At 41.2% G+C, this 22,936-nt stretch overlaps 1 protein-coding gene across 3 annotated transcripts in view; it reads left to right on the top strand.

Annotated features, from left to right (window-relative positions):
- The window catches only part of lpar1 (lysophosphatidic acid receptor 1), a 108,803-nt gene extending 87,471 nt beyond the window's left edge, over positions 1-21,332 (top strand). For all 3 annotated transcript variants that reach the window (XM_059974822.1, XM_059974820.1, XM_059974821.1), the window contains one exon: positions 20,674-21,332. In XM_059974822.1, the coding sequence (XP_059830805.1) occupies positions 20,674-20,972 (299 nt within the window). In that variant the 3' untranslated portion in view covers positions 20,973-21,332. The remainder of the gene's footprint in view (positions 1-20,673) is intronic.
- Positions 21,333-22,936: the final 1,604 nt, after the last annotated feature.

Here is a 22,936-nt window from a genome sequence, read left to right as displayed (position 1 = left end):
TAAGTTGAATTTTAATGTTATCATTATTTAAATGTGGCTTCCCTGTGTCGTGGGCAACTTCCCAGTTGATCATATAAATATGGTTCAGTTTCACAACATGGAGTAGAATGCTGCCATTGACAGATAATATTGAATTGAAAGATAAAACCTACCACGAAATTTCCATGTCCGTTACCTGTCCCCTAAAACTGCTTTTGATCTATGGGACATTTTAGTATTTCTGTATGTGTATCTCAAATTGAGTTTAATAACAGCCGTGTGAAACTGTGCTACTCTTATTCAAGTGTTCTCAGTACTCTGTTGGGTAATAGGGGATTGACGATTTAGTTAAATTAGAACGGCAATATTTAAGTCTTTTAACATATCACAGGCACTCCTGATTGCCTTTTCCTCCTATTGTGTTGTCTGTTCCTGCCCTCCCTATGTTCTAAGATTTGTGTGACGTACCAATTGTTTTAACATACAGCAACAAACAAGATGCTGGCTGTCAATTGTCAAACATTGACTGTCCATTTCTGCCCATAGATATTGCCTAACCCATTAAATTCCTCCAGCATCTTCTTGTCTCTTTAATGATTGTGCACTTTTTTTTTGCCCCTAAACTACTTAGTTTGGAGTCATCAGTAGATAAACTTAGGCCAACCTTTTACATTGACCAAGTTCAAAGTAGCCAAAAAGAAAACTGGGTTTCACCCAACCCATCAGACCTGCACTGCATTGGGCCACCACTGGCACACAGACACTCCTACTGGATGTAAATAATATTAGTGGCCACTCAGTTCACATAGAGATCTAATAGATGGTGTGTTTTGGGTGGCAACAGACTGGGCAATATCTAGGAAGATGGGAAATGGAAGCAGGAGTAGGCCATTTGGACCCTTGAGCCTGTTCTGCATTCAATAAGATCTGCTTGTTGCCAATTCCCTACCTGGTTCACATAAATCTTGATTCCAAAAGTCTGTCTTGGCCTTAAAATCATTCAATGATTCAATTTCCATTGGCTCTTTTTGGATTAAGAACTCCAAACTCTGAGAGGACTTGTCAGTTTTATCCAGAGACTTTGTTCCCAGCTTTATAATTCTTACAGAAGCAATCTAGACAAGCTCTCTCGGAATCAGTATGCTTCAATAAGAATGCTTTGTTTCCTCAGGTATCGATCCAGTTCATCTTCAATTAATCTAATGAATCTTACTTCCTTTGGTGGTTGTCCATCGCAACTGACGATGACAGGAAACCTGTGCGGAAGAGCTTTTAAAGTGGCAAAGCTGTTGCAGTGGGGCAATTCCACTCTCTTGACCTCAGAAGTCCGGGTCCAGTCATACAAACAAGTGTCACGGGGACTGGGGACTTCCTTGGTCCGAGTGGATGACCATGATGTCTTCTGTGTCTTTCTCTACGTGGTGTGTTACAGAGCTGCTTTCCCGGCCATATGGATCTCACGATAGATCTCATCCTCCCAGTCCACCGGAGTTGAACCTGCATGTTAGGGCAGGCATGTCCCTATCTCACTGAGGTATCAGGCTGCTGGCTACCCTCAGCTGGTTTAGCCCACCTGTTGAAGGTGTAGCCTCTGTTGCTAGCTACCTGGAGCCACAGGTGAGAGTCGCGTGTCCAGTGTGGGACCAAAGGTGAGTGAGCTGCTCCAGAATGGACATGACGGGCCCCTTCACCAGGGGTGTTGCCCCTCTCTTGGACACCTTTTTCTATAAGTCAACTATATTGTTAAATAAGGAGATCAAAATTAGGCAATGCGCAAAATGTGGCCTAAATAAAGCTCTGTAATGAGATGTGCTTCTTTCTACGCTCCATCTCTCTTGTAATAGAGGACCACATTAAATATGCACATCTCTTTACATGCCCTATCTGCATATTTTGTGTTGGTTGTATGAACAGGTTTTCAGGCTACTGTCCTTATTTATACAGTCACAGAACCTAAAAGATCCAATTAGCGACTGCAATGTTAAGGAAAAATTGTTTCATATCAGCTGAATCATCACAAATGTAGCACTTCCTCGTAACCCAGACTCCTCTTCTGCCTCTAGTTTTCCAAGACTGAAAAGGAAATTGCATCAATGAAAATTCATGATCTTTGTTTAGGACTGGACTGTTTGAAAGTACTCTTAATTTCACTTTAAATTAAAGCATATTTATAGTGAGTCACTTTTTCTTCAGCCAAGTGATATTTTCCCCTTCAAGTGTATTTCTGATGTCCTCCTGGAAGTTCTTGCTGCATCTGCTTTAACTGCCGTTTTAGACGGTGCATCTCAGATGGCAGTAGCTCACCAGACAAACTTGTTCATCCCTTTTCTTGGCTCCTTCCCCAGTGACCATGAATTTGTGCTTGCTGATGCCTGTGCTTTGGGAAGCAGTTTCTCCTTAATCTATCAGTAACTTTCCCATTGATAATTGCTTGCAAGAGGTGTGGACAGAAGTGCCAACAAGTGCAATGATTTCGATTGAAGGACGGGTAAAAACTCAGGGTCTCAGCGCGTGTTGCACTGATGCAGACGTGTACTGAGTTGTGGCAGCCTTGTGCAGATGTGTATTGCCAAGGAATTTGGAATTGGTTTCCCGGGTGCCGTTATAGTAGTGGAAAGATTGAAGTTTGGAAATTTTCTGTGATGAACTGAAAACTCAAAGTAATTTTGCTTGTGAATTTATCAAGCTTTTTGGCACAGCCTTGGCATTCGGAGCCATTTTTCTGCTGCGTTTTAAAGAAAACCTCTCTTAGCAGTGCAGAGCACTCAAGATCTGCTCTTTGTCGACTACACACAGTGCAAGGTTTGTGTTCTGCCTTCTGCGTCGGCAACCAGAGCCGTGACCTTTGACATGGCATTCCTTCAGTGTGTGGGAGGCAGCATGCTTTCATTCTCAATATGTTGCTGTACACTGCAGCCATTAAAGAAAGTCTTACACTTGCATTGTGCCATACATTGCCTCAGAGTCAATTACAGGCATTTGAATCTGATGTAGGAAGTGCAGGCATTGTTTTGTGCACAGTAAGATCCCACAGACTGAAAATGAGGACATTGCGTTTTCCAGTCGCCACTTTCACGAATGAAGGTGGTGCTAGTATTTGTTGTCCATCTCTTATTGCCTCTCCCCAGATCATCTTGGGGGAGAGTTGTATGTCACCCACACTAATACTGGGTCTGAAATCACTTAGTTCAGACTCTGTATAATTGAGCTTTTAGAATGAGCCTGGGAAGTCCCTTGGGGATGAGTGATAATTTGATTTGTATGTATTGTCATTTATTTAGTTTTTCAGTTATTTAGTTTTTATTTTCTTAGTTTTTAATGTACTGCACTGTACTGCCACAAAGTTTTAAACAGCCACTGTAGGCTAGTGTTTTCACTATTCAGATTGTGAGATTTCAGGTGGGTTTGAAGTCTTTCCCTTCAAACATTGGTTAATTGAATGTCGAGATCAATGCACTAATGTGAATTGGTGTCTGCCTGCTTTGAGAGTTAGCACTTGAGGGATGTGACATAAAATGTTCTCAAGACTTCAGCCATGAGCAAGTTAGTACAGGTTTGTTCTTTTGCGTGTATCAGTGAATTAGACAGCAACAACTTGTAGCTTATTCTTTGATCATGTGTGTGTACAGGTACAATCATGATGCTGTACACCAGTTGGGTGATGATAACTTCAGTGTCTGCCAGAGGATGAATCATTCATTACCTGGGCTGGCATTGACTAGCTCCTCCTGGTGGCCAGCTCCTGAAAAGCAGTGTAAATCCCCTTCACTGAGAAGCTCAAAGTTCATGACCTTCATTGTGCGTCAGCTCTGATAAAAGCAGGCAGCAGTATCAATATTCATGACTTTTGTTCTCTTTAATCCTGTCAATTGAGAATGACCATGAAGCTTCCTTCTCAGATTTGGTTCACAGAAACTCACCTCCATTTTGCATCAGCTTTGCACTGTGCAACCTTTTATCTAACAAATGAACGCATGTGAAGTGTTAGGTCAGAGTCCTTATCCCAGGTGTCAAGTGAGACGGTGTCATACCCCCTACCCTCCTTTCTTGCTGCAGTGGAATGGGAATTATCCACCTCCACTCTAGAAACCAGCCCAGCCTAGTTTCAGTCATTGGGCCATGATGACCCAAATGAGACTTGCATCTGTTTTGTGTGTGAAAAGCTAGTAGTTTTGTGGTAACTATTACCGATGCCTATTGTGCTGATATATTTAAATAGATGAGTTTACGTTCCTCAATCACTGTACTAGGATTATTTTACTCATCAGCTCTGATCTTATCCCAGCTCACAAAATAGTTAGTCCACTAATGATACTGCTGGGTTTCTGTACACTGGCTTGAGGGCAGCCCGGTTGTAGGTGTAAGTAGTTTGTGAACAGCCCGGCATTTACTTAAGATGGGGGGAAATACTTGGTAGAGAGAATATTATATGGAAAACAATGGAGGAGTTAGGGGGTAGTTGAAGAAGCAGGGAGTGATGAATTACCTGCTCATACCGCATGAGGTAATCCATGTGGAAATTTACGACATCCACCAAAGCAAGGCCTATCTATGATCATTTAGGCACTGATCCGAATTACACTGATGCAGAATGTGTGTGGGTAGACTTGCAACCTGCCATTATCAAGAGAGGTGATCAGATCTGGTTGAGAAGTGACTTGAGGCTGCAGTGTTGTCTTTAATATTTATAGAAGGTGGTACAAAGCAGAACCAAAATTTGGTCAATGCTTGGTCTCTGGCTAGTGTTTCCAATGTGTATGCTTCAGAACACCTGCAGAGTATCATTACATAGTGTTTACTCAGAGCAGATTTCCAAATTCTTGCAGTACATTATAAAGGAAAGTCTACTGGGTACAACCTAGAATAATGTAAATACACGATCTGCTGAAAGATTTTCCGAATGTCAGTTTAAAAAGAGCCTTGACTCCATTTGGTAATGTTTATACTAAATATAAAAGAAGATTTGAATATTTCAAATTTTCTTTCAGATTTAATATAAACATTGCCAGCTAAGTGAAAATGTGATTATCCTGTAAATTTTTCCATATTTAATCAGTGTGAGGTATGATTAATAGGATTAAAATCAATATGTTCTATTGGAAGGGGGATTTAGATCCAGATGGAACCAGTTAATGGTGATAGAGGAATATTGGGATGAAAGAGCTAAGACAGGCGTGCGATGCTGAGAAATTCCATTTTAAGCACCAAGTCCTCTCCTGTATTTCTCATTCCATGATTTAAAGAGACGATCTGGTCATTGTCTCATTGCACCGTTGGGATTGGTTGCTATATTTTCCATATTGTTATAGTGCCCACACTTTTTAAAATAAATCTTAATTAGTTGTAAACAAGAGAATAACCGATGGCCAGGTTATTTTAAGGGTAGGGTGGAAGTTGGAGGCACGATTAACGAGTACACGAAGCAGCACCAATGTAGCTGTCCGTGTACTACGGGAAGAGTTTGGGAGCATTACCAGGGAAGGGCTGTTCTCTCTAGCCACGAAAAGTCAGGTATAACTGGAGGCATTGCTGGTACCCTGGCTACCCTCGAGATTGGGGAGAGTGGAAGGAGCCGAAGGAGAAATTCATCTGGGTGAGGACCAGCTCTGCCAGGCGGGGTGGTGGTGAAAGATAACTGGTTGGTTCTTTTATTGAGAAAGAAGCAGAGAGCTTTAAGGTCTTCTAGATATAGGGACTAGTCATCCATATTTAAAATGAGGTGGTCAGGACCAAGGAATTGAAAGTTAATGAAAAGATTCCTGAGAAGTGTCATGGATGTGGATGGGAGCGATCTGAACTAAGAGCGATAGAATGGAGTGGAGGTATGAGGACACGAGTTCAGTGGTGCAGAAGCAGGCAGGGGCTATGAACCTATCCAGTCAGTCAGGTTTGTAGAATGGTTTGATTAATTGTAAGTACTTTGGAGTATTCTAAAAGGGAATGAAAATTACAAAAGAAATACGGGTCTTAGAGATGTTGTCAATTTCTTGGGCATATTTTCAGAATAATTCCAGTGGTCACAGATGGAAAAGCACAATCATTGTTTGTGTCAAACAAGCCCAAAGTTTGCAACACACATTCTTCTGTTGTAATAAACTTCTGGAAGAGTTTCTGGTTGCTAAGTTAGGCTTGTTTCCCTTTTTCTGTTTCCACACTCAGCAATTCCAAGTAAACGGGATTAGTATAAATAATTACTGGTCACTGTGGGCGAAGGGCCTGTCTCTGGCCTGTTTCACTTTGCCACCTTCTCCTCCCCAGCTTCGTTGTATGACGAGCCTCGTTGAATACATCATCCTGGAGCAGAGGGGTCAGGGGAAGGTTTAACCCATGTTCAGAATATAGCAGGTTGATGGAAAGTGACCATTTGCAAAAGGATCAATATTTAGAAGTCACAAAATGAATTGGATAAAGGAACATACGTTTTTTTCACATGAAGGATTCTTAAGCTCTAGATGGTATCAAGCACATAGCAGATTCCAGGTGGATTCTCAATTAGATGTGTATTGAAAGGGAATTTATTCACTGGGTTCTGAAGTAAAAGGGTGAAGACAGGATGAGATTGAGCAGGTCTTTCAAACAGTTGGCATATGCTTTATAGGTTGTTTGGACTTGTGTGCTATAAGGTTCAATTACTTTAACTGTGTGCTCTGTATCAAATACAGCTAACCGGTGGTTGCAGAGTTTGTGTGTTTGAGACCCACTGCTCAGATTTGAGCATAAATCTGTAGATCCCAACCTGGGGTCCATTGACCTCTTCCTTAGTGGTATTGGTCCATGGCATAAAATGTTGGGAACCCCTGCTCTAGGCTGATGTACCAATGCAATCCTAAGGCAGTGCAACATTGCTGGAGGTGCAGCTTTAGACAAGTGGGATTAAATCGTGATCCAATCTACTGCATGGAGAAGGTCCCGTCCCATCATCCTGACAAACAGGGCAGAGCAGACGGTGCTCTGGTAAATATTTTCCTTCACTTCATTAAATCAAATTATTGTCATAGTCAATTCTACTGTGCAGTTTTCTGGGAGCTTGCTGTGCTTAAATTGGTTGCCGCATTTCTGCATTAAAACAGCCACAGCATTTCAGAAATACAGCTGCAGTGTCTTCCGATAGAATGTGCGATGATCACGAGGAAAATTATAAAGATGCAAGTCTTCCCTGTCAACTGAGGCCCAGTTCCCTGAGGCATCAACCATTCCAACTAATATGTATCAAATTTTCCATTTAATCAGCTGTTTTCCCATTAAATCCCTCACATTCTAGATCAGTCTATGTATCTATCATGCAGCTAAATTAATCATTTTAAGAGGAAGTGACTTGTAATTCTAATGTGTTTTTGTTTTATTGCTACATTGCATAGTTATACAATGCTGTAGAATGGGTCAGATTTCTACCATATGGGACAACTCACACTAAATACCATTATGCAATCATTCCCCAGATGTCAATAGATGGCTCATTGGTAATAAAAAGAAACTACTTTAGAAAGAGGACAAAACTTCCAGCTCATGAAGTTCAAATCAGGATTAATGCCACTTCTAGTGACTTGAAATTTGTTGGTTTGTGGCAGTCATTACAGTGTAAAGACATAAGATTACCATAAATTACAAAAAGTACATAGTGCAAAGAAAGGGAAGATGAGGTGGTGCTTATGAGTTCTGGAGCAAGAAAGGTAACCTTGTCCAAAAATTTGGAGCAATGCTAGTTCTAGATTAATGGAAAGAAGCTGCCTATAAGGGGTTTGTATATTCTCCCCTTGACTGTGTAGGTTTCTTCTCAAAAGACGCGCCAGTTGGTAGGTTAATTGGTCATTGTAAGCTGTCCTGTGATTGGGCTAGGGGTAAATCGAGAGACTGCTGGCAGTGCGGTTGGAAAAACCTATGCCACACTGTATCTCAATAAATAGCTAAGTGACTTGGTCTGATACTGGATGAAGGCCTTGAGAACCTGTAGAGTCACAGCATGAAGCATGGATTTCTGCAGTGACTTTGCTCTCTGAAAGGCACACTCGCTGGTGGCGGGTATAAAAATCAACCAAGGCTAACAGACTAATGGGGTACTACAGTGTTGGAGTGCTCCCTTGCCACAGATCTCTGCAAATATTCTAGAACTAAAGTTTAGGGTTTGCTAGGCCTTTAGTGAGAGTCCGGGACAGAGAGCACCAACTCTTCTTCCCACAGTCCCCATCAAAGCCTCAAAAGAACCCCTTAGATTCCCCCCACCCCCAGCATATCTTCTGACCTTTTTTTTGCTGTTCCTCCCCTGTAGTCTATTCGACCAGAGCTGCCCATTTTTATTCTGTGCCAACCCTCACTTGCCCCTTGCCCCACTCATCTTAGCAGGAATGCCAGTCACGCAGCATGCTGGTAAACCTTTCCTATCAGTGTACTTGTCCAACTGTCTTTCAATGGTTTGTAAAGTACCTGCCTCAGCCAGTTCTCTACAAGCCCATTCTACATACTGGCCGCCCTCTGCATGTGGAGGGGGATGTTGCCACTCAAATTCCCTTTTAAGTCTCTTTCCTCTCATTTTAAACCTGTTACCTTGAGTTCTTGACTCCCCATCCCTATCTGTGCCCCTATGTTCACCCTGTACTCTCTGGCACCGCAAGGGATGAAGTCCTGCCTACTCAACCCCACCCTAAATCCATTTGTGTTCTATTTGCACAATGAAATGAATAATATGACTCATTTAAAGAAGTCCCAGTATGAATTCTGTGTGTTGCCTGGAATCACCCGAGTTAACTATATCCTTCCCATTGCATGTTACAGAAAGACACTGCTTCGAATGGGGCCTTCTTGCCTTTCATGCTGACGCCAGCTCTTTGAAAGATCTCTCCAATGAGTTCAAATACTTTACTCAGTTTGTTAGTATTGTTCTACTTCCCTTCTGTAAGTTATGATTGAATTGGTTTCCCCTACCCTTTCATGCCACAGATTCCAGATCAAAATGGTTGCATTATTCTTTCCCCCTCATCTCCCCACTGGTTCCCCTTGCCCATTGGGTTAACTCTTGTGACTTCTGGTTATCATCTGTTTTTACTGAGTTATGCTCAACTCCTGAACATCAACTGCATTTGAGATTGTGTTCATTAGCAAGCTTGCTGGTTGTGTTGGTGCACATAACATGAACATAGACCGTAGAATGAACAACACAATGCAGGCTCTTTGGCCATGATGTTGTGCCAAATTTTAACCTACTTGAAGACCGGACTAAGCGTTCCCACCCCGCACAGCTCTTTATTTTCCTATGATCCAAGTGCCTATCTAAAAGTTTCTTAAATGCCCCTAATATATTTGACTGTACCACCACCACAGGGCATTCTTTGCAACCACTACTCTCTCTGTAAAGAACTTCGACAACCCTGTTACTTTCCTCCAATCATTTTAAAATTAATTTCTAGGTAATAAAGCATTTGTGCATAGGAAATCAATCTCAATTTTTTCGCAGAGGTGTCCAGGAGGATTGATAGGCAGGGTTTTAGATGTTGTCAATGTGGACTTTAGCAAGGCTTTGACAAGGTTTCACATTGTAGGTTGCATGGGATCCAGGATGGACCAGCCAGATGGATACAACATCCTCTTGGTGGAAGAAGGCAAGAAGCTTGTAGTTTTATTTTTCAGATCGGAGGCCTGTGATCAGTGGTGTGCTATAGGGATCAGTCCTTTTTGTCAAAGTTCAATGTTCAAAGTAAATTTATTATCAAAGTACATCTACATCATCATATCCTACCCTTGCAGGAATTCATCGTAGTACAAAGAAACACAATAGTATCAATGGGAAAACTACACACAAGGACCTATAAACAGCTAATGTGCAAAAGATGTCAAACTGTACCAATACAAAAAAATACAAGTAATAAGTGAGCTGTACAGTCAGTGAAAGTGAGACTAGGTAGGTCTTAATTACTTAAGCCCATCACCCATACTGAGGCATAGGCTCCTGACAGTAGCTTGCCAGTGTCCTCTGTCCAGGGTCAATCTTTCAAGTTGTCCCTAGGTGTAGCCCATTCTCTTGCTGTATCCTTCCTCTCCCAGGGATGAAGTCTTTGAAGCTTCTGTTATGACCATCCATGGTTGAGTTTTGTAGGTAGGTTACCTATGTTTAATGACTTAGTTGAGAATGACTCTTAAGTTTACAGATGACAACAAAATTAGTGGCATTATGGAGAGTAGGTAAAGGGATGGTAGATAGAGTTTAACTTGCCCCATGTATAAAGTAATGTTTTTTGGAAAATTAAATCAGGGCAGGACCTTTCAGTAAATGCCAAGGCTCTGGGCAGTGTTGTAGAACAAAGAAATCTTGCAGTAATTGTACACAGTTCCTTGAAAGTGGCAAAGGAATTAGACAAGGTGGTGATGAAAGCGCGTATCGGATAGGGCATATTAAGGACAACAGGTGGAATGACATGTTACTACAGTACAAAGTGTTAGTGAGACCACACCAGGAATATTGTGTTCTGTGTACCACACTACAGGAAAGGTGTAAGTAAATAAGCTAGAAAGGGTGAAGAAAAGATTTGCAAGGATGTTGCTGGGACTGGAGAGCTTGAGTTGCACGTAGATATTAGAAGTGCTGGGTCTATGTCTTACCTGGAGTGAGGGTGGTTATGGGAGAGATCTATAAAATCATGAGGTGAACATGTAGAGTGTAAGGTCAGAGTCTTTATCCCAGGGTAGTGGAGTCCAAAGCCTGTGGGGAGATGAGAGAGGAAAGTTTTAAAGGGGATCGGAGGGGCAAGTTTTTCACACAGGTGATGGTGGGTGTATGGACCAAGCTTCTCGAGCAGGCATGGGCAAACTACGGCCCGCGGGCCATATGAGGCCCGTTAAGCTTTTTAATCCGGCCTGCAGAACTTGATGAAATTATATTAATAAATCTTGTTAATGTTTTTTCCCCTCAATTCTGGCGTTTTCCCAATAGATGACGCACTCTATATACATTGACCTTTGTTGAGGTGCAGCGTATTACTCCACATTTGCGCTTTACTTTGTGACTTTGTGGCGACCCATTTCCTGGCACATCCGAACTGGTTCACAATTAGCCAGCGTTCCGGCTAAGAGAGATAGCCTGCGGGGATTTGCGAGCACAGAGCTCTGCATACCGGCGCGCTCTCCCTGCTTTGTCATTCTGCGGGTCGTTGTTGAGTTTTGGCACAGGGGACAATTGAATAAGAAGGAGCAGGACAAGTAGACCTGCATCTCCTACCGTTTTTGAAATAAAGACAGTCAGGAGGAGAGTGATGATGATAATATCTTGAAGGATAACAGAATTTTCAGTGCTTTAAAGTAATAACTGTTACTATTTAAAAAAAGCTGTATTTTATTCATTTAATTTTCAGTGTTTTAAAAGTCATTTCAATAAATAGCTAAATACCATGGGACTTCAAAGACAGATATTTTGTTGTAATGCATTTGTTCATTTTCAATTGAAATTAAAGCACATATTGTCTACATATCCCATGATATTTTATTTTCTCTTATGAGGTGTATTACCAAAACACTCCGTCCATTTGCTCCTTGTCCGGCCCCCCTGTCAAATTTTAGAACCCTTTGTGGCCCTCAAGTCAAAAAGTTTGCCCACCCCTGTTCTAGAGGATGTGGTCGAGGTGGGCACAATTGACATGGGACAAGGTTTAGAAGGATAGCGGGAAATTGTAGGTAAATGGGAATAACTGAGACAGGGACCTTGGTCAGTATGGACAATTTGGACTGAAGGATCTGTTTCTGTGCTGTATCAACTCTACCATTCAGCAGCAGTTTTGTGACCATGGGGAGAACTGGCCTGTATTTAACAAATCCAACAACCAGTGTAATACTGAATGCCATCTAGTGGCTGATAGCACTGTAATCTGGGCACCAGCCATAAGAAGTCAAAGTTGTAATAGATCAAACAAATGCACTTTTAAAATTTCATTTACATTATAATTAGGATTTTAAAGTTTAAGCTTCTGAATATTTCATCAATGGATTTGAAAAAAAAGATGCTCATCTGATGTCAGTTCCATTGATTGTAACAGAAGAACAGGTGACCTTTCAGCCCATCAAACTTGTTCTGCCAAACAGGTGGGTATCAGTTTACAGCAGGGTTCCATTTCTAAGAAATACTCACAAGCCGAACCACTTGCAGGTCAGCTGCCAGCCAGTCTCACTGAGTTGATGAGTGAGCCTGCTAAGTGCCCTCAGCTCTCCTCGGCTCCCACCCCTGTATACTGTAGCATGCTAGAGGGTGGACAGGGAATGTCCACATGGTAATGACTCCTCCTCACCCTGCAGAAACTGTCCAATCCATTTCCATCTGCTCCACTGGTCTCCCAAGCACTTGCATATATGGATTGCTCATGCGTTAGGAGTCTGCAACCTGGGGAGGACCTCTATAATGAGATCAGATAATATTATTCTCTTTTGCACACGTCCTTTAAGATCCCTTGCATAACAATCTATGATTGAAACTGCACGTTAACCTAATCACTAAGTTACAACTTAGAGTGCTCCAGATCTCTCTGACTCTGTGTAGAGGCTTTTGCTAACTTCACCACTGAAAGTGAATTGTGTACAAAGGAAGAATGGTATCATCTGTTTTCAGGCCATTTACCAAATCCACTTGGCAAGTTCCACTCTTTGGCCATCCCCCTGAATCACTTTATCCGATGATTCCCATCGAGTATGAAACTGCAGGAATGATCAAAACGCTGTCGGGAAGCGGCTAAAATTTCAGAACAGCTGATCGGGCTATTTCTACGCTCCAGTTGCAAGGTGATGGGGAAACAAGACGTAAAGCAGGATATAATTTCTCGTAATTTAAAGGAGATTTGCTAGAAATTCTCAAATCTTTGAGAGGATGAAGTTGAGAGAGAAACCTTGTTTTAGTCTTGTTATTACTTTCTCATAGACAAAGGCATGGGGTGAAATTTTATTTCTCAAACAAAATGGAAAATGCTTGATTTGGTGGCTGATACAAGAAGTCCAAGCAACTGCCATCTTTGCTCCCTTCCTTTTGTGAACTAACGTTACATTGCACAAAATGCTGGAGGAACTCAGCAGGCCAGGCAACGTCAATGGGAAGGTCCTGCTGAAGGATCTCGGGCCGAAACATCAACCGTACTCTTTTTTTTCTCCCACAGATGCTGCCTGGCCTGCTGAGTTCCTCCAGCATTTTGTGTGTTGCTTTGGATTTCTGCAGATTTTCTGTTGTTTGTAATGTTATTACTATAGAGACTGCATCCAGTAGGATGCACAAGGGGATAGCCAGGAGGTGTGGACAAAGAGTTGTGTAAGGGTCGAAGATCAACTTTATTTGCCATCTATATTTACTTATATTCTGATTTCGCTGCGCTCTGTTGGTCGGGGCATGATGTGCAGCAAAAAATGACATTCAAAATGATAAAAGATTGTATATGTAAATAGAATTATATATTCAGAGACCCTTTGAGGTAATTCCAAGGCTTGGGATCTTCATGGCTGAAGGTACCACTGCTGATGGAGGGATGGGAGGCAGAACTTGGAGACGATTGAGACCAGAATTTCAGGCATGCATTCCCGGAAGGTCTGTGGTGCCAGAGGAGATTGTTGAGGTGGTGATGAGAACCGGGCTTAAGAACCACAGTAAATCTGAATATTAAAGTCTTTAGAATATTTGAACATTCAGAAGCTGGGATGAAGCCAGATAAGAGCTTTTCCCCTTTTGCTCAGCTTTCAGTTTAGGCTTGTGTGCACAGGCTATGGAAACTATCTTATCTTATCTTGACTAAATTTAAGGTGGGGCATTGATCCAGTTGGCACATCTTTGCTGTCTTTATCCAGAATTTTCAATGTTGAAGAGCGGTAATTATTTTCCTACTGTATGTTAAGCATTCATTTTCCATTTCCAGCAAGTGGGTGATGTTGAGAGTACTGTCAAAAGGCTCTCAAATTCCAGCTGGTGCCTTAACCCAAAAAATCATCTTTAAGAGTTGAATCAGATGCAGTTATGTGTAAACTTTACGATATGCAGGCTGAATTTGTATTACTGGAAAGTCTGCTTGACTGGGAACTCTGACTTGTCACCAACCACCTTTTGTAAAGTAGGTGTTACTTTCCCATGAAATCGGCCTTAAGGCTGCATTGTTGGTGAGGTTGGCTTTATACTGAGGGATGTGCCGAGGCGCCTCCGGTGCTCTCCGATCATGCTAAGAACTCTTGGATTCCTGGGCATCAACTGAATCATTTAAAAACATAGGATTCAGTCATTTTTGACTGGCATTTATTGTCCAGACTAAATGCCCTTATCATACAACACAAATGGACATGTTGGCCCATCAGGTTCACACTGACTGTCCAGTACCCATCCTGTAAACTGCTGGAGAAAGCCAATGGGCCAGACACCATCTGTGGAGGAAGAAGGGCAGTTGATGTCCTAGGTTAAGATCAATCATTTGGAGATTAATCCCGTACCAGCAATTCATTTGTTAGCCTTTGGATGCCTTGTTTTTCACTTAGGTTGTGAGAGTCTGTTCTTCATCCACCCATTCCAGAATTCACCACCCACTGGGTGACAAAGTTCTTCCTGCAATCCACAGTTTGCCCTTTACCCCAAGCCTGTGGCTATAGCTGGACTGCTTTGAGGGATATTTCTGCTATGTTCTCTAACTTCAAAGCATTGTGTTTATTCAAAGAACTCAAGGGAGTCTAAAAATACAGATGTAGTTCAAATTTACTTGAAGTGAGGCGCGTAACGTATCAGTGGTAACATGATGATGTAGGCAATTAGTGCATTTTTATACATATAACCAGTAATTAATTATCCCATCCTCATTGCCAGAGTTATGTTTTGTAACTTCAAAACCTAAAATTAATTCAAAGAAGCTTGCTGGAGTCCAAAAATATGGGTGTATTTCGAGTTTAATTCAAATGAGGTGTGCACCTATCATGTAGTAGTGTGATGACATATGTAATGTATTTTACATGTAACCTGTAATTAATTATTTAAATGAACAAGAATACTGACATACACACAAAGTTATTCAAATACTAAATTCACAACAGTTTCCTACTATCTTCCATATGTCCCGCAAAATTCTGTTTGCCTCTATCAGGTACCTCTCAAACATTTCCAAACAAAGGAAAATGGTCTTTCTTTAAAAGTGAAATATTTCATCCCAGAAAACATCTGGGTGAAAATCAAGAGAAAATTGGCACATGCTAGAAATCCAACACCAGCGAAATGCTGGAGGAACTCAGCAGGTCAGGCAGCATCTAGGGATGGGAATTAAGCAACCGATGTTTCAGGCTGAGACTCTTCATCAGGCCTCTATTTTGGCTTTAATCACTTGCTCTCATAGTTGACATTTGCTTGCAGAGCATTTGAGATATTTGTGAAAGGTGTAAATTGGGGTTGTAGCTTGTCACAAGCCTTAAATTTGCAATGAAGAGGCCAGTGAATCTGATGTTATTTTTCAATTTGTAATGTTACTGATCTAAAGCAGAACTTGATGTAGAGGCAGTTCTGCAGCATGTGTGGCAGAGCATTATATTCTATCTTCATCTTTTAATATATTCTTATGTTTCCTTTTTGGTGTTTGAATTTACTAATGCTTATCTTTTAATTTCAGATCACTCTGTTCTTTCAACGTTACCTATAGTAAAAACAACTTTTTGTGTCTTCCAGTTTGGCTGTTGTAAAATGGGCAATGATCTTGGGCAAAAGTAATTCGGGATCCTGATCTTTTCTAGAGCTGTGGTATCATGTGTATCACCACACATAAATTTTCCATCCCATTGAAACATTTGATCTCCTTGGAGGATCTGAGACAAATGACCTCTCATTCAGAGGAGAGGGTTTGAGTCTGGAAGTTCCTCTCTTGCACCACCTATCACTCAGGTGATTGAAACCAGCCTGGAAAAACAGGCTAAACGTACCTTTGGAAAAGAGTATAGTCGACTGTACTCTCTTTTTTTTTCCACGGATGCTGCCTGGCCTGCTGTGTTCTTCCAGCATTTTGTGTGTCGCTTGGATTTGCAGCATCTGCAGATTTCCACATTTCTGAATGTACCTTGCATCTTTTGTGGAAGGTCCTCTCAAGTTTATGCCAAGAGAGGCACACGTTAGGCCCCTCCACTGATTTACTGAGTAGTTGAATGGGTGCATCCACCCTGAACTGGGAGTGTGGGTGCAGTGTTTTATATCTGTCATCTGGAACCTGTCAGGATTGGCTGCTTTTCCTTATGACATAGGAAGTCAACAGGTCTGTGATGACTCAGAGCATTCTCTCACTGTCTCCATGTGATCTGTTTGGTGTCACGTGGCCATCTCCTCTTCCCATTGCTTTGGCTCCACCCGCAGGTTTCTTGGAAAGGATCCCAGCTAACTGCCATCTTCTCTCAAATAAGCTAGCACTTGCCTGAAGAGATTCAGGTGAGTGAGGCTGCAGGGCAGGAGGAGATCACAAAGACCTGATGTGGCTAGCATTTGAAAAGAAGTGAGAATTTTAAATTTGTGGCACTGGGTGCCAGTGTAGTTCGGAAAGCCACAGGGCTGAGGGGTGAATAGAATTGGTTTCTAGTTGGTGAAGGAATTGGATGACCTTTGGTTTGTGGAAGGTGAAAACTGCAAAGTTGGGATAGTTTTAGAAATGAGATGTTGAAAATCTTGATGACTCTGGCTTTTCAGACACCCTGCGCTTGATGCTTTAAGTAAAGAGGCCAGGCGATTGCATCGTGGCAATAATGCCTCTGCTCTCGGCTTCCAGCTCGGAAGCAGTTTGGGCTTCAGTTGACCAGCTACTTTATTGGGACCATAGCTACAACCTTTTAAAGCACCAACGCAAATATGTGCAGCTGGATTCTGATGTCTTCTCATCTGCGTCACTGATTACAAAAGGAAACATGGGACTTGAGTGTTTTTAATCTCCCAAGGCACAGAAAAAAAAAATCTCAGCAACATATGGTTTAAGATTTGCTTTTGTTTTTATTGTTAATGGGAGTGTGCTGCCCTTGAACTAAGATGTTGGATGAACCATATCAGAGGATATCTGGTAGGAACTGGTAGCACACGAGTTGACCCAGCAGAAATCCAAACTAGTTGTTACAACAATCTGCTGGCTTTGTGGCCTTAAATGGTAATTCCTTTATAACTTCACATCAATTTAATTGCCTGAATTTGGATTCTGCAGACCAGTAACTGCTCTTGTAAAGTAATTAAGCTGACTTTGTAAACACAAATAAAATAGCGCAAATCGACAACAATAAGAGGAAACACAAAGTACACTGCAGATGCTGTGGTCAAAGCAACACGTACAACACGCTGGAGGAACTCAGCAGGTCAGGCAGCATCCATGGAAACGAACAGTCAACGTTTCAGGCCGAGACGTCAGGACGAAGGGTCTTGGCCCGAAATGTTGACTGTTCATTTCCACGGATGCTGTGCATGGCTGAATGGGTTGAAGGGACTTGGTTTATTGTCTTTTAGTGCTGTGAGGAGATAGGCAGTGTTTCATGGGTCCTGCAGTGAAGAATTAGTTTACATTCCTATTCAAGTTTCTGGAGTGGCCTGTACATTCTGCTTTGGACAGAGTTGGTCAGCAATGTTATTGCAAATTGTTAGAAAGGGACTAGAGCGTAGAACAGTATAGCACTGAAACAGGCCTTTCGATCCATAATGTCTGTGATAAGCATCATACCAAATTAAACTAAATCCCTTCTGCTATAAATGATCCATATATCTGTATCCCTGCATCGAAAAGCCTCTTCAATACCACTAACATGTCTGCTTCTACCACGACCCCTGACCGCCCATTCCAGGCAGCTACCACTCCCCATGGGGGAAAAGAGAAACAAAACTGGAAAAAAAACTTGCCTCGAATTTCCTTTGAGCATACCACCTGACAACCCCCCCACAACTCCCCCCACCCCCCCCCCCCCACACACTTCTAGTATTAAGATCTCTATCCTGTTTTTAACATTTAACCTATCCCTATTGAAAATAGTTAATGCTGAACAGAACTGAAACAATTACTGGGAGGGCCATAGGCTTATAATTAACGAATGAATTGTTCCAGTTTGAATTGGGGGATCGTGGCTCAATGCGCCGGTTACATCATTTGAATATAAGCCAGATGCAGTGGATAAAGGGGGAACTAATGACTGTACTACACTTGGTTTCTAAAGGGCATTTGACAAGAAGTCAATTCAAGGGTTGTTAAATGCTCATGAGAAAGGAGAAAAGAGAAAATTGGCTAATTAGTGAAGGAAGGCTAGCTGTAAATAAGTCTTTTGGTTCAGTGTTACAAAAAGTGTACCACATTGGTTCTGGGTTGGGCAGGTATTTTCAGGTATCATGTTGTCAAAGTGAACTAATAAACAATGGAGTGACTGAGGAAGCAATATTAGTTTTGGAGATTTTACTAGTGAGCTGGATGAGGAATTGTTACGATAATGCAAAGATAGAAAGTCAAATTTTAGCGTATCTTACAAACTGATATAGATAATATACATGAGTGGGTAAAGAACTGGAACACTCAGATTATAATGTGCAAAAATGTAAAATTGTCCATATGGACAGGAAAAATAAAGTGTATTCTGTAAATGTCATGAAATTGTATCATTGAATTACAGAGGGACCTCATGCAAGATTCATTCAAAGCCTAGTATATAATGACTGCAGGTAATTAGGAAAATATTGTTGTTTTTGTTTATTAGGGAAATTGAATATAGATGTAAGGAGGCTATACCTCAATTATACAGAGTATTGGTGAACTGTCAGCAAGAAGTTATTTGCTTTAATGAAGGATGTAGATATTTTGCTGGCTGTCCAGGGAGTGTACTGGATTGATACTGAGAATAGGTGGGTCTTCAGGAAAATGTTGAACTAACTCTATATACTGGAGTTTAGATTGCTGATGGAGGATGTGATTAAACATATAAGATCCCGAGTGATCTTGATAAGGTGGACATGGTAAGTGGAGTCTTCTTTCCTCCTGAGGAAGAAACTAGAAGCAGGGGTCATGGGGATTGTCAATTTTGGAATGAGATGAAACAAGACATTTTCCCCGAGTTATGATATCTTAAAGGACAATGGAAGCAGAATACTTTTGCAGCAGAGATATTAAACAAGGGAGTGAAAGATTACTGGACAGAGGTGAGAATTTGGATTTGAAGTTATAATCAGAGTAGTCATACTTAATGGTGCAGCAGGTTCAATGAATCTGCTAACATTTGCTTCTATTTTGTACGTTCATATTTCATGTCCTTCTAGGTAATCTGCAACATTCTGAAGATTTGACCTAGCACCCCCTCGAGTTATTCCTGTACATCCAGCATGAATTTTGTACTTTAAACATGTCAAATCCTTGGTTCTTTGTGCAACCTTTATGAGCATTGTGGTGTAAGTTACTTGTTTCTGACGAGGGCATTGTTGGGAGATTGCAGCCTTTAATTTTGCAGTGAAGGACATCACAGAGATAACTACCAGTTCTACCCTGTATTACCCTTCATCTGATTAGTTTACTAGGCGTTGCGGAAGGCAGTTAAGGTTAAACTCTGAGAGCTGTGGCCCTATTATTGAATGTAAACCAGGTTATTACTGAAATCATCCTCAAGTTTTAGCAAACCTGATGGAAACCAGTTACCATTTGAGTTTAAATGTTAGATTATTTAAATAATAGAATTTATATTCTGTATTTGGCATGTTATGACTTGAAGGGCTAGATTATTAATCCTGGCCTCTGTGTCACGAGTAATGAACATTGCCAACAGTGTGCAATCCATAAGCTGTGGAGAGAGAAACACAGTTAACTTTTAAGGTGAAGAACCTGATTTGGTTGCAAATTGAAGTAGGTTGTTATATCGCCACTGCAACACCAAAGAGGGGTCTCTCCATTCCCTTCCTGTCAGTGTTGTTCTCTGGGCCTTGTTGTTTTACTCTACGGAGGGACAAGGCCAAACGCAGGCAAGGGAGATGGGGATTTTGATCAGCATGAACGAGTTGGGCTTTGGGCCTTTTTTTTTTGGCTCTCCTTGGTGCATATCACGAACAAGGATACACCTACAATGTGCATTTCAGCAACTATGTTTAGTAAAGTAAAGAGATCTTAAAACCTGGGATGTTTTTCTCACAGTAACTGTTATATAATAAATATTCTAACTCGCGGCGTCACTTCCATTTTGACCACGGTGCCACCCAATGAGTCCCATTTCTTTGCAAGCCTTAACCTTCCATATACCTATCCAAGTTCTGAAATAATACTCTGGTACACTTGCCTCAAGCCTTTCCTCTGGCAGCCTATTCCTTGTAACCACTCTGTGGAATAAGTTGACCCTCTGGCCCTTTAACTTTTTTTTCACCCTAACGGCCTAGTTTTTTTTTGGGGGGGGGGAGCAGGGAAGCTGCTGCCATTCAAGTTAGCTATGCTTCACATAATCTTTAACAATTTTTATATGGTCTCCCTTCATTCTCCTGTGTTTGAAGGGATAATGATCTAGCTTGTCCAACATCTCTATATAACTCAACCCCTCTGGTCCTTGCAACTTCCTTGTAAAGCTATTCTGCATTCTGTCCAGTTTAACCATGCTTTTCCTATAACAAGGTGAAGAGCACAGTGCTCTAGGTGTGGCTTCATCAACGGTATGTGGAGCATGAACACTGGCATGGACCAGTTGGGCTCAGTAGTCATGCTACAGTTCTTTGTGGAATACTAAGTGTTTGTTTTTCCTCCTGTTTAGGGGCATTTATCATCTGCTGGACTCCGGGACTGGTTTTGCTATTACTCGATGTGTTTTGCCCCGACTGCAATGTGCTGACGTATGAGAAGTTCTTCCTCCTGCTGGCCGAATTCAACTCCGCCATGAACCCCATCATCTACTCCTACCGCGACAAGGAGATGAGCGCCACCTTCAAGCAGATCCTCTGCTGCCAGCGGAACGAGGGCAGCAATGGCGCAGCTGAAGGCTCCGATCGCTCTGCCTCCTCCCTCAACCACACTATCCTGAGTGGGATACACAATGACCATTCAATGGTGTAACTGGAGGCCCAGGGGCTATCCGACACAAGATAGCCAAGATATTTAACCACCTAGATGTACACAAGTGGACCCCTGAAAACTAAATGCTACACTAGCACCAGGACCAATTCACAAACTAATGCAAGAGGTTGTTGACAAATATTTTCTATTTTAATAGGACCTAGTGTGATTCATCTGTTAGTTATGGGTTGGAGTCCTAAGTACTTGTGTTATATTACCTGCTAAACTGCATTTAGCTGTAGAAGTTGAAGCTTTGTAAAAACATAATAAACTTATTTTATTCAACCCATTAGCATGCTTAGGATGGACTATTGCATAGCAGGCGAAGTTCAGTATTTTATTGTTTCTTGTCAGTATCCACTCAATACAATGTTCTGTTTCAAAGACTAGGAGAGCTTTCAATTTATGGCAAGCTTTCCCAGGAGCTTGGGAGACAGTGGAGGCTGTTCTTTTGGGACTTGCAAACTTTGTAAGGTATTAACAATTGACATGTGCCTGCTTTATTTCTCGTTTTAAAAGTCCCTATTAGTCGATTGTTTCAATTCTAATATTTGGCTTTCCAAACACATGTTTATATGGTGTAAGCATATAATAGATTATAAACATGTAGTATACAGATATTGATTCAATATTGATGATTGAATTCATTCCAATGAAATATTCTCAATTTGTCTACCATTTAAAACCTCCTGAATAAACAGTTCATTGTTTGAAGCTTAGCTGACATTATTAACTCTTAATTGCTGCTAATGTAGCTTTTCATATTCATGACTCTATTACAATTTATAAATGGAACTAAAACACTTTGTGAATATACGTGTAAAGGTGAACTATTTAACATGGTCTGATATCTGCATTTGAAATAACATGTTTGAACAGCATAAGTGAGTTTTTTATTTCTCATGAGCAGGTACCAGTTCTGTGTGTTGTGTTGGCTAAAGGAATTGCCTCAAGCTGATCTGTTATCAGTTTTTTGGGTAAATGAAATGCCTCGTTAATATGTGTAACATGTTTTAGTTGACAAGGTATAGCCCTGCCTGATACCCAATCTGTTTTATGTCATTTGTGCCAAGGTACACTCTACCTAATATTTGGTGCATTCTCCTTCACAATAATTACAGGTATCCTTTCAGTGAATCCTATATTAGGTGCTTTGTAGTTTCCTAGTTTAGCGTTATTTTGGGATTTCAGGAATGAGAATATTCCTAGAAGGTAAAAGAATCTCTTTTAAATTCTTGATGGTGCATGAGTTGGGCATAAGGTGGAAATACAGCAGTTCTTTGGAATGCATTCCTCAGTGTGGTCTAAGGGTACCCTGAACTAATCACTGTGTGTGAGATGAAATCATGTACTGGTACTACTTGGTGGAGTTATATTTCTTTTGCACTCAAATGAATGTAGCAGTTGGTAACAATACCCAGCTGCTGTACGACGACATTTGATTGGTTTGGGGGTTGCATGGAAAAGCTTCTAAAAATGGTTAATTTGGCAATCACATGCTTGGCTTTGTTTACCCGGATGAAATGCTGGGAATCTGTAAACTGATGCTTTATCATGTGCATACCTGCAACATATAACATGCAGTAGCAGCAATTGGCTCTGTATTTCCATTAAATAATGCATCAGGAATTAAAATGTCTCTTTGTATCTCACAAATTTAGCTAATTGTTTTGTATGTTTCAAGGATTAGGCACAATATATGCAAGTTATGACTTTAACCTGGCAAGCTGTTTTTCAAAGACAATGTAGTTTACAGAACCCAGATTATTACTCCAAGTAGTTTCCCTAAATTATGTCAGTTAGTGCTTTTTAGGTTCTGAGCTATGTAAATATTTTACTGCTAAATGCACAAAGTGCTCTAGGCAGTACTGTGCAACTTCTGCACTTGTAGTGTCAAATGGTGGTACTGATAATTGTATGTAACTATGGAAGTAATTCACCACTAAGAACATAATAGTCTTACT

Source organism: Hypanus sabinus, chromosome 7 (assembly GCF_030144855.1).
Source record: "Hypanus sabinus isolate sHypSab1 chromosome 7, sHypSab1.hap1, whole genome shotgun sequence".
Taxonomy (NCBI): domain Eukaryota; kingdom Metazoa; phylum Chordata; class Chondrichthyes; order Myliobatiformes; family Dasyatidae; genus Hypanus; species Hypanus sabinus.
Note: the sequence above shows the minus strand (reverse complement) of the source record. Positions and strands in the feature narration are given on the sequence as shown.